Here is a 17,407-nt window from a genome sequence, read left to right as displayed (position 1 = left end):
AATGATTCATTACTGACAGATGAAATGAAATTATAGTGGAGAGTTTTGCTGGAATGAAAGATGACAGGGAAAACCGGAGTACGCAGAGAAAAACCTGTCCCGCCTCCGCTTTATCCATCAGAAATCTCACATGGAGTGACCGAGATTTGAACCACGGTATCCAGCGGTGAGAGGCCGGCGCGCTGCCGCCTGAGCCACGGAGGCACTAGGAAAGATCACTATCTATATATATAAAATAAGAGTTTTGTCTGTACATTGCTCAGAATTTGAAAATAATGGTATTTCTATATCGGTCGTGTACATCACAACAAGGAAATGCACTTTTTAATTTTCCGTAAGCTCTGTCTGTCTGTCTGTCTGTCTGTCTGTCTGTCTGTCTGTCTGTCTGTCTGTCTGTCTGTCTATAGACGCATTACGAGAAAACGGCTTAAAATTCTTTAATGAAAACCGGTATGCAAAGTCCGATATAAAGTCGCTATAATCTAGGTCATAAATAATCTTACGCAAGTCGAGAGAAATGGTAGTTTAGGGGAAGGCCTAAAATTTAATTCTCAAATATTTATGTTATTAGAGGTCATATCTTAATGAAAATCGGTATGTGAAGTCCGAGAATAAGTCTATACATTATAAGCTATAAATAATCTTATTCACGCTGAGAAAAACGGTAGTTTAGGGGAAGGCCTAAAATTTAATTCCATAATATTTATGTTATTAGTGGTCGTATTTTAATGAAAATCGGTATGAAAAGTCGGGAAATAAGTTGCTATAATCTAGGCTATAAACAATTTTATTCACGCTGAGTGAAATGGTAGTTTAGGGGAAGGCCTAAAATTTAATTCTCAAATATATGTGTTATTAGTGGTCCTATCGACAAATACTACATAACTAAAATTATACAGTATTAAATTTCCGATCATTTATGTCTTATACATTTTAGTGTACCGGCTTTGCTAACAGAGATATTCATGAATTTTAATTTTTGTTGCTAAGTCCATATCAGCGCCGAGTCACGAGAAAATAGGTAAACAGAATTTAATGAAAATCGGTATGCAAAGTCGGGGAATAAGGAACCACGGTCTACGCTATAAATAATTTTGTAAGACGCCCTAATAGCACAGAGTCGAAAGAAGACTGAATGTAAAGGCGTACTGTAGAGAAAGCTCATAACATTGATCAACAATAACATTACACTGACCATTGTTGGGATATGCTTTGTGTCCCTGTTGCAACTAATCTCCGATAGATGGGATTACTGCTGTATACCGAGTTTTTTTTTTTTTAATTTGCTTTACGTCGCACCGACACAAATAGGTCTTATGGCGATGATGAGATAGGATAAGGGCTGGGAGTGGAAAGGAAGCGGCCCTGGCCTTAATTACGGTACAGCCACAGCATTTGTCTGGTGTGAAAAAGGGAGACCACGTAAAACCATTTTCGGGGCTGTCGACAGTGCGGTTCGAACGCACTACCTCCCAGATGCAAGCTCACAGCAGCGCGCTCCTAACTGTACGGCTAACTGGCCTGATCGTGCCGAGTATAACAGCCTGCCTGAATATTGGCGGGAAGTAGATGAGGAGTTGGACAACTTTCTTCTTTAACATGCCATTCCTCTGGTTCATACATTTTCTGATATTACTGGTACGTAACACGCTGGTTCGTCATAGCAATCGAGCTATTCATTCCCTACTCTGAGGCACTGATTGGAATAAGCAGTGTGCATATTTAACGGAATAATGGCAGAAGAGTGTTCACGGCTGTCTACGGCCTGGTCATTCCAGCAATGGAACTTTGGACTGTTAAATCGGCACCGTAGTACTGTTCGTTAAAGTGAGAAAATGTGCGGTTTTTCATTTGATCGAGTATTTTGTACGATAACATTACTTTTAATTACTACATTTCTACCGAAGTTTTTGTAATGGCCTAAGTTGACTTCAGTTAGGAAAAGTACGAAGACAAGTCTTTCTGAGAATCCCGTAGCGAAGCACGGGTACATCAGCTAGTATGAAAATAAATTTGGAATTCAAGTGGACAAATTGGGGCAAATATTCGTTTATAGGAAGGGGAGTTAGGAATTGGAATAACTTACCAAGGCAGATGTTCAATAAATTTCCAATTTCTTTGAAAACAACAAAGAAAAGGCTAGGAAAACAACAGATAGGGCATCGGTCACATGGGCGACTGCCCGTAAAAGTAGGTCCGTAGTGTTTAATCATAGTACGGAGTTCCAGGTGTTTAGTCACTCTTCAAACATAGCATCGAACCTGCGATCTTATTATCGTGAGTGTAGGACGTAAATTACTACTTCTGATTCACCGAGGCAACTTTTGTGTGTACCACGAATTTATTCTATTCAAAGCTCAGAAATCTCCGTCAATTACTCAAGCGACGTGTAATGTGTGTCTTAATTTGACTCGGCAACATGTTAAAAAAAAAAAAAAAAAAAAAGGAAGGATCTTTGGGAAACGAATCCTACTGAGAGACAGCTTGGAGGTTAACACTTCCAGTCTTGCAAGGTCATGTGATGCTATCGGCTTGTCTACTACATGGTCTCGACGATAGTGCGCTAAGGTCTGGGAATATTGTTTTAATCAAGAACTTGCCGGGCTGGCTGGCCTTCTAACTCCAACTTGACAGGTTCGATGGTGGTTCAGTCCGGTGGTATTTGAAGGTGCGCAAATGTCAGCCTCGTGTCGGTAGATTTACTGGCAGGACTAAATCTCGGCACGTCGGTGTCTCAAAACCATTAAAGTAGTTAGTGGGACGTAAAACTATTATTATTATTATTATTATTATTATTATTATTATTATTATTATTATTATTATTATTATTATTTCTTCGTTATGCAGAACTAAGGAGCGCGATTGAACTTATTTAGCTGATGTTGCCTTTTTCTTCTCCCAAAATCTCTTCATCTTCTCGCCGTGGCTTTTCCTGCGATCTTCTGACCAGGTTTTGTTGGTGGTAGTACTTGGATGGTGTGTGAAGGTGTGATTGTCGACTATTTTTTTTAACTTTTATCTGTCTAACACAATGCCATCTGTGATGCCGTCCGGCTCCAGTAAATGGTTAGCGTGCTGGCCTTTGGTCACAGGGGTCGAGAATTTTAACCACTATTGGTTAATTTCGCTGGCACGAGGGCTGGCTGTATGTATCATCTTCATCATCATTTCATCCTCATCACGGCGCGCAGGTTGCCTGTGGGTGTCAAATCAAAAGACCTGCACCTGGCGAGCCGAGCTTGATTCAGTCTCGTAATGCCTTGCATTTCAGGATATGGATTATGTATTATATCAGTTCCAAGTGCGTCTGTATGCTCGTTCTAGATTAGGCCGAGCGATCCTTTCTTTGTTTACTTCACAATTCATTGCTGAAGATTGGGTGACATCTCCCAGGTATTTAAATTTAGATACTTGGGATATTTTTCTATATTGAGTTTTCATTGGTTGTCCATCTATTATTATTAGTCAAGGACTTATTTTCACTTCACATGCTGCTGTGTGTCACACAAGATTCTAACTTTTTTTTCTGTTTATTATTACGGGACGTGTTTTTTAAGTAAGTACCGTTTTGATATAGAAAAAATGTAATGCAATTTTTTAAACAATTTTTTTTTACATGTAGGCCTGTACCTTAAACTACTTCTCAACGTAAATTCCAGGCATATTAAGGCACTTGTCATACCGTGAAGCCAGCTTCTGAATTCCATCCGCATAGTGATCTGCCAGCAGATGTGCCAATCGCTGCCGCGCGGTTCTTTTTAGATCATAATCATCGTCGTCGTGGTGCTGATTTCCTAAATGCCTTTTCAGGCACAGGTATAAGTGGTAGCCACTAGACACTGGGTCACGACTATACGGAGGATGATCTGGGGTGCGATTAGCGTTTGTTTTGCATTGTGTGAACACAACTTCCGATAATCTAAACGTCCTAACACAATTATTTTTATAAAGAACATTCCTTGATATTTCAGGAAATTCTAACTTAATGACGAAATCTTAAAGCATCTGTTTTCTTGAACCTTTGCACCAAGTCTTCAGTAATGACAGATAGTCACCCACTACACTTCTCGTCGTGGACAACAGTACGGCCTTCTTTAAATGCTCTAACCAATTTTGTTATCATTCTTTTGCTCATAGTGTGTTCTCCATACAGTTCACTAATCTTCCGACGAATTTCAACAGCTTTCACTTCTTTTCCATTTAAAAATCGAATCACAGTGCGTTCTTCACACTCGGCGGGACCGTTAATTGTCAGAGGCATTTTCAATGCGCACAAACAAACGTAAATACGGGCGAATGCTTCCGTAATGGCGTTTGTGGCTAGCCCAGAGACGTATGTGCTGAGTGCGCATGCTCTGAAGGATGATCGAAGCGCTGCAGCGGCTAGATTAAAAACGGTACTTACTTTAAAAACATGCTTCGTATTATTATTATTATTATTATTATTATTATTATTATTATTATTATTATTATTATTATTATTATTATTATTATTATTATTATTCCGGGGATTCTGTGGAACGCAGAGGTGTAAGAAGATGCGGGCATCAGTAGGTGGATAGAGAAAATAGCAAAATTTTAATTTAAAACTTTAAAATTCAAAATTTTATTTTTCCCATTTTTTTCAGATTTTAAACTTTGTTAGACAATAACAAATAACAATTTTATATACATAAGGGGAGCTCTACAGCTCTAAAAACAATAGTTAGTATTTGACGTTTAAGAGTAATCAGGTACCTTAAAGAGATGAGTTAGGTAGCTCAAAAGTTATAGATACCAAAAGTACTACTGTTCCAATCAATTACAAGTCAGGAGACTTGGCTCCAAAATTTACAAGATTCCAGCCTTTCAAATGCACAATTCAACAACCACCAATTTCCACTGTCTTATTCGCTCGACAGTCTTAAGTTACATTTAAATAGTTAAACATCAACAGAGGCAATAAATGCCTATACTACACGGCCTTAATAAAAAAGAAAAAGGTTAATGTTATTGGCCGAAAATCAAAATGTTATGAGAGAACACTTGCACTCCTACGAAATTCACTTGAACACCATTAAAACCCATTTGGGCTTATGGCCCGAAGTTACAGAGGCTAAGCCTATATACTACTAGGGAGGTGACTATATGGAGAGAAAGTTTTAAAATACAAAATTAAGAGATATATTTTAAGGATTACAGAATCATAGTCACCTGAATACCAAGTTGCAGGGGAAGAAATGAGGGTTCCCACGCGTTATTCCCTAAGTTAGATTTCATTAAAATAAGAGTTTGAAACCTTCCCCTCGAGTTAGCTTTCTGAGACTATTATGTGATTCGAAGATGCCTGGCATCCGGGAGATAGTGGTTTTCCGTGGTTTCCAATTTTCAGACCAGGCAAATGCTGGGGCTTTACCTTAATTAAAGCCATGGTCGCTTCCTTCCAACTCATATGCCTTTCCTATCCTATCGTCGCCATAATACCTATCTGTGTCGGTGCGACGTAAAACCACTAGAAAAAAAAGATGTCTGCCATTGCCTTAAGCTGGTGGGTCTTCCGGAGATAGATGGGGAAAGCCCCCTCCCCCCACCTCTGCCTCCTTTATGAATACACTCTACAGCTCTTGACTGGAGCGATCGAAAGCTGACATGGCCCAAAAGGTCCCAGCTCTTATAGCGGAGAGGAAGGTTCCAGAATTCTCCGGGCCGAAGCCCTGGACACACCCACCGTTTTGATTGGTTGATTAAACAAATGTACAAAATTCCGTATTGGATAACACATTACGCCGGCAGAAAGAGACAGAAGTGCTAGTAACATAAGAAAACGAAAAGAAAAAAATGAGTCGAACGAGGAAACTTGTGCCTACACCCGGAGCATTACCTCTGTCTCCATCACACACCCCACTTCCCCTCCATCCCCTTTTCACCCCCTGAAGCACGGCAGCTACGCCGAAAGTTTTAAGTAGCCCGTAAACCGTATTTCTGAGGAAAATGGGATTCTTTTCAATTTGAAAGAGCGATGTTTCTCGAATTGTCCAACTCCATGGCTAAATGGTTAACGTGCTGGCCTTTGGTTCAAGGGGCCCCGGGTTCGATTCCCGGCTGGGTCGTGGATTTTAACCTTAGTTGGTTATTTCCACTGGCTCGGGGATTTGGTGTGTGTGTCGTCCTTAACCCTAGAATGGTAACAATACGCCTCATAGACGTACACGCAAATGTAAATGCCCGCCAAAGCGAGTGACCGTGACAGGGTATGCTTCAAACAGCCCCTCCCCCCTTCCTTACGTGTGTCACGTCCCAACCGTGTTCCTGTTCACGTTCGGTGAGTAATAATCCTCTTACGTAATGTAGTGCGCCTGAGAGGCGCATAGTTACCATCAATTGGTGTGATTCTTTCTAGTTTATTTCATATGAGTTTTTATCAAATTTGTTGTAGGTTATTTTTCTTTTACTTGAGTTACTTCTGGAACAAGAATTTACTTTCAACAAGCTAGTAAGACTGTCTTGAGAGTCTAGGTTATTTTTACTGGTGTTTATTTTTATGTACCACTTGTGCCTTGTATATCTTGTGTTGGAAATAGAATAATTAATTCAAGTTTCAGAAAGAAAATATAATTGAATTAACCTCTATACTTAGTGATGTAGTTAACATGAAGAACGTTGGAGAAAAGAAAAATAGGAGACAGTACAGACGTTGTTTTGCACCGTGTACGCCTTGGAAGCGTATAGTTACCAATAAGCGTTAAATTTCCTTGTTACCATTCTAGGGTTAAATAGAAAATAAAAGAAAAGAATGAGAAAAACAAGAAAAACACCAGTAATTAAAAAAAAGAAAGTAGAAAAGATTTTAAAAAAGACTTTGGAATATGCGTGCGCAACCCATCCCAGCGATGGTTCCTCCACAGCGCGGGAAGAAAGCACATGCAGTGCTAAGTCAGACACGGTGCAAGATGGGTCTGTCGCACCGCAATTTTTGCGCAATAAATTTTTATGATTATAAAAGGAATTTAAGTGACAAATGCCATTTTTCTTTGCGCTGCGCATTTTGGTGAGGTTTCCCCTTCTAGGGCCACAGTTGTAAATTGGTTTCGCGAGTTTTCAAGGGGTCGGCAGCCAGTTGAAGATAAACCTTGTCCCAGCCGCCCAGCAACAGTTGTAACTCAGGAAAACATTGATGCTGTGAGGAAAATGATCAAAGAAGATCCACATCTTACATTTTGTGACATTGAAGGGGCCCTAAATATTGAGTCAACAGTAGCGCAGACCATCGTTCACTTATATTTAGGCCTTCCAAGAGATGTGCCCGTTGGGTGCCGTATTTCCTGACAGAAGGAGGCGAGAGTGGACTGGTGTCGTTTCATGCTAGAAAAATTCAATGGAGGGGCAGTCCCAAGACACCTACAATATCGTCACAGCCGATGAAACATAGATTTACCATTATGACCATAAAACGAAGGGACAGTCTTCTGTGTGGTGCTTTCCAGGGAAGAAACCACCTTCGAAAGTTCGAAGTCAGAGCTCTCGAAAGAAGAAGGTGGCCACGTTTTTTTAATGAAAATGGGGCATCTCGCCTCTGTGAGCTTGGACACATGTCGTGCAAACAATGCTAAATGGTACGTGAATAAAAGTCTTCCCAAAGTCCTCACCACATGGAGGTCACAGCACCCGAAGTCCAAAAATAGGAACCTTCTGATGCATCATGACAATGCATCTGCACACAGGGCCGCCAGAACAATGTACATTTTGGGAAAGGAAAAAGTGCGAGTGTTACCTCATTCCCCGCCCCTATTCGCGTGACCTGGCCCCATGTGACTTCTTATTGTTCCCTAAAGACCAAGAAAAAAAATCGTGGACAGCGGTTTTCGTCAGATGAAGAGGCCATTGCAGCGTAATAGAGTTCACTTAACACGAAGAGCAGCCCTGATATTTTGTCGGTATAGTTCTGATACACCATGTGTATATTACGTTAAAAATCAATATTTTTCTCAATATCCAAATACTTTATTAACTTAAACATTGGTATGATGATGCAATAATGTGCTCTATTTTTGAAGTCATAACAACAAGTAAGGTAATCAAGATATCTAGATAAATGTTGTAAAATAGTCGTTGTTGTTGTTGTTGTTGTTTTTTGGGACATCAGTCCATAGACTGCTTTCATGCAGCTCTTCAGGCTACCCTACCCTGTGCTAACCTTTTCATTTCTACATGTCTACTACATCCTACATCTGCTCTAATCTGTTTGTTATATTCATACCTCGGTCTATTCTTGCCGTTTTTTGCGCCTACACTTCCCTTAAAAACCAACTGAACAAGTCCTGGGTGGCTTAGGATGTGTCCTATCAATCTTTCTCTTATTCTGGTCAAATTTCACCAAATCGATCTCCTCTCACCAATTCGATTCAGTATCTCTTCATTCATGATTCGATCTATCCATCTCACCTTCAGCATTCTTCTATAACACCACATTTCAAAAGCTTCTATTCTCTTTCTTTCTGAGCTAGTTATCGTCCATGTTTCACTGCCACGCTCCAGACGAAAGTCTTCAAAAACATATTTGTAACTAGCTATATTACTCGGCGCAGCGCGGGCACTTAATTGAATGTTTACTCTTAGGTAGTTTAATACCTGTTAATTATGTGTGAAGCGAATGTTTGTAGATTTCGTTATCGTGACGTTGACTGATACTTCACCCCCTTTCCACCCCCAGCCAGAGGGGTGCACATACATAAATCCATAATCTAGGCCTTTTGGACTTTTTTCACCCATTCTCACCCTCCATGCCGATGGGGGCTGAACTTGGAGATAACGACATGCGGAGTGTCACTGTTCATTTCAGCGACCCCAAAACCTATGGATTCGAGAATATTTTCGATTATTTTTACATACCACCCCGTTCCCACCTCTCCCCATAGGGGTGGCTTACCCCCACAGTGCTTTTTTCCAGAGAGTCATATTTGTAGCAGAATCTCTCCTTGGTCTAACCTACATTAACGCACGTGGCTACTTCGAACCGCACGCCTATATTCTACTGTGCAATCCTTGAGCTGATGGGTTACGGCTGGTCATTTCTTCATCCAATTCCAAGAGCGGGGTAGTGTGATGGCAATACTCCATAACGGTTGGTTTTAGCCTCTTAAAATATTATTTTCGGGGCCCGCAGGGCCTTACACAGTTTTCTTCTTCGCGTCGTGAGGCTTAAAATGAGCTTTGTCTCGTCCTTGTACGACAGTTTCTATATTCCTTCTATTATTATTATTATTATTATTATTATTATTATTATTATTATTATTATTATTATCATTATTATGCTTTTACGACCGCATTGGACCACTGTAGTCAATTTCTGTCCGGTCTTCTATGATGTTTTATGTTTTTTCTTTTCTGATCTTCCAGTATTTCTTCATTCTATCTGATCTTCGTTGTCGTTCTTCTTCTGAAAATACCCTTTTAGTGGTTTCTCTTTTATCACATTTTGGTAGGAATCTAACTTTACTATTCTTCAATTTATTTACTTTGTTTGATTTATTCTTTAAATCCTCCGGTGTTATGTCTAATTCTTTCATGTCTTCTTTTATTTCTTTTATCCAGACAGGTTGTTGCTTTTGTTTTCAAAGCTTTTCCAAAATTTTGCGTATTCCGGCTATATTGGTCTATATTGACTTTTATAGGCAAATTTTGATATCTTGGGTTACATTATTTTCCCTCTGTGGAAGAGGGTGGTAGAATAACACCCACGGTATTCCGTGCCTGTCGTAAGAGGCGACTAAAAGGGGCCTCAGGGGCTGTGAACTTTGGAGCGTGGGTTGGCGACCACGGGGCCCTCAGCTGAGTCCTGGCATTGCTTCCACTTACTTGTGCCAGGTTTCTCACTTCCATCTATCCTATCCGACCTCCCTTGGTCAACTCTCATTCTTTTCCGACCCCGACGCTGTTAGGTTTTTGAGGCCTATGGAGTCTTTCATTTTCACGCCCTTCGTGGCCCTTGTCTTTCTTTGGCCGATACTTTCATTTTTCGGAGTGTCGGACCCCTTCCGTTTTTTCTCTCTGATTAGTGTTATATAGAGGATGGTTGCCCAGTTGTACTTCCTCTTAAAACAATAATCACCACCACCACCGTTACAGTATTTCAATCTTCGTAGGAATCTCTAATTGTTTTGAACATAAAAATACAGCCCATGTTACTCACTGGTAATGTAGCTTTCTACAGGTGAAATAATTTTTAAAATCGGTTCAGTACTTTTTGAAGTTATCCATTACAAACAAATATACATACCCACACACACATACATTTTTTCTCTTTATAATATTAGTATTGATCCCTATATCAGTGTTCGAAGTGAGCAAATTTCTTTTCATAGAAAAGGTCATCCTTGCTTGTACTAGTCTACATTTAATGTTCTCCTTACTTCCGCCATCGATAGTTATTTTACTACCCAAGTAACAATATTCATCTATTTACTTTAAGACTTTCCTAACGTAATATTTTCTACATCACCCGACTTAATTCGACTGCACTCTATTACTACTGTTTTGGATTGGTTTATTTTCATCTTGTACTCCTCACCCAAGACTCCGACCATACCTTTCGGCAATTTCTCCAGATCTTCTGCAGTCTCAGATAAATTAATAACATCATCGGCGAATCTCATGGTTTTGATTTCCTCTCCTTGGATTGTGATTCCTTTACCAAATTTCTCTTCGATTTCCTTTACTGCCTGTTCTATATAAACATTGAAATGCAGAGGGGATAAACTACAGCCTTGCCTCACTCATTTCTGAATTGCTGCTTTTGTTTGAACGCTGAAAGGCATAACGGTCTATGTATGTATGTATGTATGTATGTATGTATGTATGTATGTATCCATATATTATGCATTTGTAAAAACTTTTGAAAACGGAACGAACGGACAACCGACGGGACGGGTGGAATTATTATTATTATTATTATTATTATTATTATTATTATTATTATTATTATTATTCCCAAGCGATAGCCTTGTATCTAAATATCACGACCTCCTCGCAAGGAATCGAACCCATGCCCCTGCGGGCGAACCGAGTACGTCTTTACCAGCTCGCCTAGGAATTTTCTACGCAGAAGCGCCTTTACGTGAAAACTGAAGAATACTTTTCCTTAATCTAGAAATAACCAATTGAAAAAATGAAAATCCACAGCCTGTTTCCAGTCATTCGACCGGGTCAGGAATGGGATGAATGAAATACCCCATCTAGCGGCGAGGATAGGAATTGTGCCGGCTGCCGAAGCCTGTCGCACTCTTCTGGGACAATGATCAATGACTGACAGATGAAATTAAATGATGGTGAAGAGTGTTGCTGGAATGAAAGAGACAGAGTAAACCGGAGTGCCTGGAGAAAATCCCTGCCCCGCCTCCACTTTGTTCAGCACAAATCTCAGATGGAGTGACCGAGATTTGAACCAGGGAACCCAACGCTGAGAGACCGGCGCGCTGCCGCCTGAGCCACGGAGGCTCAAAAATAACCTCTTATAACACTAAATTCCTCGAAAGATACACTTTCCTTATGTTACGATAGCACCTTTAGATCGTTATTTCCTTGTCGTTTCGAGGTTTTGTTTTTGTTACATTCATGACGTCATGACTTTTTGCAATGTCTTTTGAAGGTTGGGAAGTCCAGACTGCCTTGGTCTTGGTACCGGTTCCTGTTATTCGCAGCTAGAAGCTACATGTTTCTCCGTATAGTGCGCACACAGAGCTGGAAGGCAGATACTGTATATGCGATGGCTCAGCGATGTTATATTAGTCGTTGGAGAGTCTCTCTTTGCCAGTTACGTTGCAGAATTTGTCAGTGCTCCTACAGCTGTTTCTCCTTGCCACAATGTGGCGTCAGACGTAACCACATTCTACCGCATGAATGTATATGAAGTTACGGTGTTCATTACTCGTGTTAAGTTCCTACAAACGTGTTCCTTTTATGAACTCAATTCAAATAAGCAAATTACAACAGAAAATAAGATATTTTCCTCTTTATATTGACAAAAGATCAGCATACATTTGAAAGAAAATCATTCATTTTATCGATTCTAAGGAAGGAAAGTGAAATATGCTTTTTATAACTATTTCATTGTTATGTTTTGTGTTGAGTAATATCACAGGTGAATTGCTCATACGTAAGTGTTGCCCAGAAAGGCAGCAGCTAGATGCAACCATGACTAGCTGTGTTGACGTGCCCGACCGCGAGTCTAATGGCTTTGGAACGAGGAGAATACTTGCCAGTGAGCTTAGAACTGAAGAGAGGCCAGATTTTCCTTGGTGGATGAACAACACAGTTAAAACGTTGTCCGTTGACACGTTGACTGAAATATCTTCGTTTCTAGAAGATCGAGATGAAAATCAGTTCATCGAATTGGGTGTTCAACAGCCGTGTGAAGATCACCTGACAACTGTCATTAATACCGCTAATAAAAAAGTTCAGTTGCTCTACAACGGCTCCCTGATATACTACAATATAACATTCCCCCCTCACTCGTATTGCACAGATGTTGCGCAGGGCAGTAACAGAACATATTATGTATATCTTCTTTGCTCCTGTTTGATAACCCCGTGCGTCAGAAAGTGTTGTGGTTCTCGCAGCATGTTATCCATCAAAGAAGACAGATATTCGCACTCGATGGACTGTATCAAGAATAATGGCTCCTCCTGGCAACCGACGTTCTATAATCGAATGGAAGATGGGAACTTAACTAAAATGGAGGTGATAAAACCGTATTTACTGTTTTACCGTCAAATGCAGTGTGGTAGTGATCGTGCTATCGTCTTGAACGATAATTCTGACTGGTGGATATATCCCAATGGAAGCGTGTTGGTGAAGGGCTTTGGTAATGGTATTCCATTCGGACCTGAACATTATTGCGGTGATCTTGTGGCTGAAGCAGATCGAGCACCACGTATCCTTATTTGTGCTCAGACGCTGAAGTATAAGCCTCCTGAAGGCAGACATATAGTGTATTTAGTGATGTTCATCATTGGCGCTATTTGCCTCCTGTTAACTTTGATCGTCCTTGCATTGTTGCCGTCCCGCTACCGAGATCTACTGGCCAAGGCATCCATGTGCCACTGCGGATCTCTCGTGGTGACGTATGTTGTCCTTGGAGCGACTACTCTGACACCCGTCGTTCCACATTCGATGTGTATTTCAATCCGTAAGTAAAGAGTTATTTTTATTTTATACCTATCGTATTTTCTGGACGATAAAGGTCTATTCACACGTATCCGTGACGTGTCAGTGCCGTGACGTGTCAGTTCCGTGACATACGTGACGTCTCAGTGATGACTATCCACACCTATCAGTATTGTTTCAGTTTCAGTTCAGTGACTGCCGAGATGTCAAAGTTAACGGATGTGGAATTGGCGGCTGTTGCTATAATTCTAGGTAAAGAGGAACAGCGTTAGTTAAAAAAAAAGGAAGTGTGTACATGAGGCAAGGCAGAATAGAGAGCGTGAGGCGAATTCGCTACCCTGTATAAGGAACTAATTGACGATCAAACTAAATATTTTGAATATTTCAGAATGTCTGAAAATTGTTTTAACATATTGCTGAGTAAACTTGAAGTTCGTTTAAAACGACATGACACCCGCTGGATAAAGGCGATAATACCGAGAAAACGGTTAGCAGTTTGTCTGAGGTAAGTGAATAATACAGTACAAATACAATGAAACAAATATTTACTTAACCACACGCATTGAACTTACGTCGTTCATTTTATATTCACCAGCGCGTACAAACTTCACACAGCAGAACACGTCCGTGAAACAGCAAAAATATAATTGGCGACAATACTCAATATCACGGAACGGATACTGCACTGATACGGCACTGCGCCGGACAAGTGTGGACACGACAGCCAGATTCAAAGGAACGATATGAATCATCACTGACACGTCACGGATACCTGTGAATAGACCTTGAGATTCACGTTTTGTTACAACAAATCCAAAAAATCAGGCAAGCAAGTCAAAGTTGAAAACATCCTAGGGATATGAGCTACGAATTTTAGTAAAGTACGAGAACATATTCTTTATTTATTCCTAAAAATTGCAATTCTTTCCTTAATCATCGTTATCCGGTCGATTAGATTAGCAGTTTGCCTTTTTCTACCACTGCGAGCGCTAATGAAAGTCAATGCATTGTTTCCCTTAAGCACCACTGCGAGCAGAGTTACACTTAAGCCCTTATAACTACATTCGGTGTTGATATTCTTTCAAAAAAATAAAAAAAACGCCTGAGGTTATTAAACCAAAGAACACGTTACAGAAACAATTATGTAAATAAGTTAATTTGGCCAGGATTTGAATAAAAAAAGAAATCGAGTAAATTTAATTGTATAAAGTCCACCTGTTCAATACACGTTTGCCATTTGGTGAATGGTTTATCTAAAAAGCTACGTAGGACATGTTTCGAACTAACCTAGAGGTCATCATCAGCTAAAATAACATAAAGAAGAAAGACATATGACAAAGACAGTGATACATTAAAAAATTGAGGTAAAATGCACTCAAAAAATGCAATGGAAATCAATGTTTAAAATGTACATAGCTTCAATATTAAAATACACTTCTTCTTTATCTCAGTCTTTTCCCACATCACGATGCTTTGTGGATTTTTCTCTTCCATATATGTCTATCCAATGCTTCTTCCCTCTTGCAACCTTTTTCTCTTAGATCCCCTTCTACCTTGTCTTTCCATCTCATTTTTGGTCTTTCTCCCTTCTTTGACCCTTCAATTTCCAGGTTTACAATTCTTTTCCCCACGTAGTTCTCCCCTCTTCTCTGCACATGTCCATACCATCTTAGCCTGCTTTCTTGAACCTTCTTTGCTACGGGTCCCACTTTCACTGATCCTCTGATGTAATCATTCCTTCCTTGTAACTCCACTCATCCATCTTAACATTCTCATTTCTGCCACTTCCATCTTTCTCTCTTGGGATTTTGTGATCTGCCAAGTTTCTGCATCGCAGGTCTCACCACAGATTTATAGAGCTTTCCTTTCATCCTGACCCTCACACAGTACTCCACTCAATTTATTCCACTTCATACATCGATTATTTACCCTGTGCTGTATTTCACCCTCCAGTCCTCCATCAGTTTGTACGTATGAACCCAGATATTTAAACTTCCTGGCCAACGGTATTTCTTCTTCTTGCAGGTTAATGCATAGGTCTTTTGCTTCTTTAGTACACATATATTCTGTTTTCACCCATATTCCAATTACCTCACTCTACCCTATTTAAAAATTGTGATTCAGTCATGGAGGATGTAATATCGTGTCTACAATATGGTTTAAGGTGTTTGTACAAATTACGTAATTATAGGTACGGTATTTGCCTGCTGCCATTTCTTGATGGATACAGTACTTTTGTATCCATCTTTTGGCACAGGCTAGAGTAAAGTGTAGCTTTCACCGAAGTCCCAGTCTCATCCATGGCTGTGACAATATGGAAGTTGCTGGGGTATGGGTGGTGCTGAGTACTGGCATTCAGAGCACGACTAGTGCATCTGAGTGTTATGAAAGGTGTTGCTCATAGGGTCAGTCGTGCTGCAATAGCACTTTCTGACCCAGTGAGGAAAGCAATGGCAAACTACCTCACTCCTCGTCTTGCCTAGTACGCCTCATTTTGGTGCTGCCATTGGTTTTTGTGGTTTCCTTGTAACCGCATAACTTTTGGTGGTGCTATTTGAGGATCCAACCAGCCTCTGGGCTGATGACCTAACAGACAGACAGGTACGGTATTGCTTAGTTTCTTCCCGCTTAGTACGCGGGATTGGTGCAGTCCCTTGGACAACGTCTTAATGACGTTTTACGGTAATAGATGACCATTCTCTTAATTTATTCTGATCAGGGGCAAAACTGGAAGAATTGCGATCCTTCGATGAATGATGATATCGGCGAAAGAAAGAACCTCGAAAGGCGTGAAAGTGAAAAGCTCCCTAGGTCTTGCTAACCTGATATTGTCCGGGTGGAAAATTAACACAAGAGTTGACCAAGGAAGATCGGGTATGAAGGATGTAAGACTCGGTTAAGTTCCCTGTGGTGCCATGGGGGTCTACCCCTTATAGTTGTTCCGTATGACAGGCAGGAAATGTCGTCGATGCATTCTACCCACACCCTACCACCCTAAACGACTCCGCGGGTAATACTCAAGTCCGAGAAAGACTGTGGCTTCTAAATACTGGCGAGCAGTTGAAAGGGTCATCGGGCGGAGAAGCCCGCAGAAATAATTCTATACCAGTGAGTTCTAACAACTTGAATCGTAATGTTGAGTTTTGTTTGTCACATCCGATTTTGTGATAATAACATATGTGAAATGCAGAATTGTAAAGACTCTGTAAATTCTTAGTTAGACTTAAGTTTGAAATAATTTTTGTTGTGCATAAGTATTCGTTGTTGTAGGCCTACTGTATACAGAATGTCCCCAAAAAAACACCGACAGGGCTTAGTATGTTGTGTGGGAAATACACGGTTTGGGCGCTAGAGAGCGTCGAAGTCTGAGAACGGTTGTGACAGTTTGTTCCGACTTGGTGTAAGGTATGCAACCCTTTAGCCATCTGTGTACTGCGGATGGACGGGTTCAGCCTAATAATATTCCTGCGCATGCGCTACATTCCTCCACATAGTCGTTGATGCACATCCTGTACTGTAGTGATGGGCTAGCGACGGAATCGAGTAGAATCGAGTAATGTGCTCTTAGAATCGGTATTACTCGACTCCAGACTCGAGTCCAAGCATACTGGTGTCGCTATCTGTGGACATGCCTTAGAACTAAAATCTACTGTACTGGAGTGCACGGCATTCAGGGTCACCCACAGAATATTTTTGTGATGTGGAGTGCAATATGTTTGCTGCTGATGATTGATGTTGTTCAGTCATCGGTCGTCAATAATTCGATTGTTATGATTATTATTATCATCATCATAGGCACTAAAGGTTGTGACTTACTAACAAACTGTCAGCTGTTTAGCTAGAACAGAATGACGTTCTGTCCGCTGATTTGCTGCGTGAACGTACGTCACATTCTGGACGCCTCATCTTAATACCCGACATTATATCTGCCGAAAGTATGATGTACATATAAACTGCTGTAATTCACCTGTTCCCCCGGACGATTGTAGGCTTTGGCGCGGTTAGCAATAGGCTATGGTTACAATAAATCTGTCATACTACCGATCATATTAGCACATCTACGCCCGTGCATATGCATAATGGCTACATGAGATATAATTTACCAGTAGCGAAGCAATACAATGTGTGCAGAAATACCGTCTATAGTCTACAAATAGCACATGTTTAAAATACACTAATTACAACATACATACCGTGACAGGGATATGAAATAATAATAATAATAATAATAATAATAATAATAATAATAATAATAATAATTGTACCG

At 40.4% G+C, this 17,407-nt stretch overlaps 1 protein-coding gene across 3 annotated transcripts in view; it reads left to right on the top strand.

Moving 5' to 3' along the window:
- Positions 1-17,407, top strand: part of LOC136886435 (G-protein coupled receptor Mth2) — a 205,674-nt gene that overhangs the window by 134,332 nt on the left and 53,935 nt on the right. The window contains exon 1 of one of the 3 annotated variants that reach the window (XM_067159212.2): positions 11,784-13,162. The exons of the other annotated variants lie outside the window; for them this stretch is intronic. Within the exon in view, the coding sequence (XP_067015313.2) occupies positions 12,064-13,162 (1,099 nt within the window). The 5' untranslated portion in view covers positions 11,784-12,063. Of the gene's footprint in view, positions 1-11,783; positions 13,163-17,407 lie in introns of those variants that run through there. 3 annotated transcript variants of the gene reach the window in all.

The sequence above is a fragment of the Anabrus simplex genome, chromosome X, assembly GCF_040414725.1.
Source record: "Anabrus simplex isolate iqAnaSimp1 chromosome X, ASM4041472v1, whole genome shotgun sequence".
Taxonomy (NCBI): Eukaryota; Metazoa; Arthropoda; class Insecta; order Orthoptera; family Tettigoniidae; genus Anabrus; species Anabrus simplex.
Note: the sequence above shows the minus strand (reverse complement) of the source record. Positions and strands in the feature narration are given on the sequence as shown.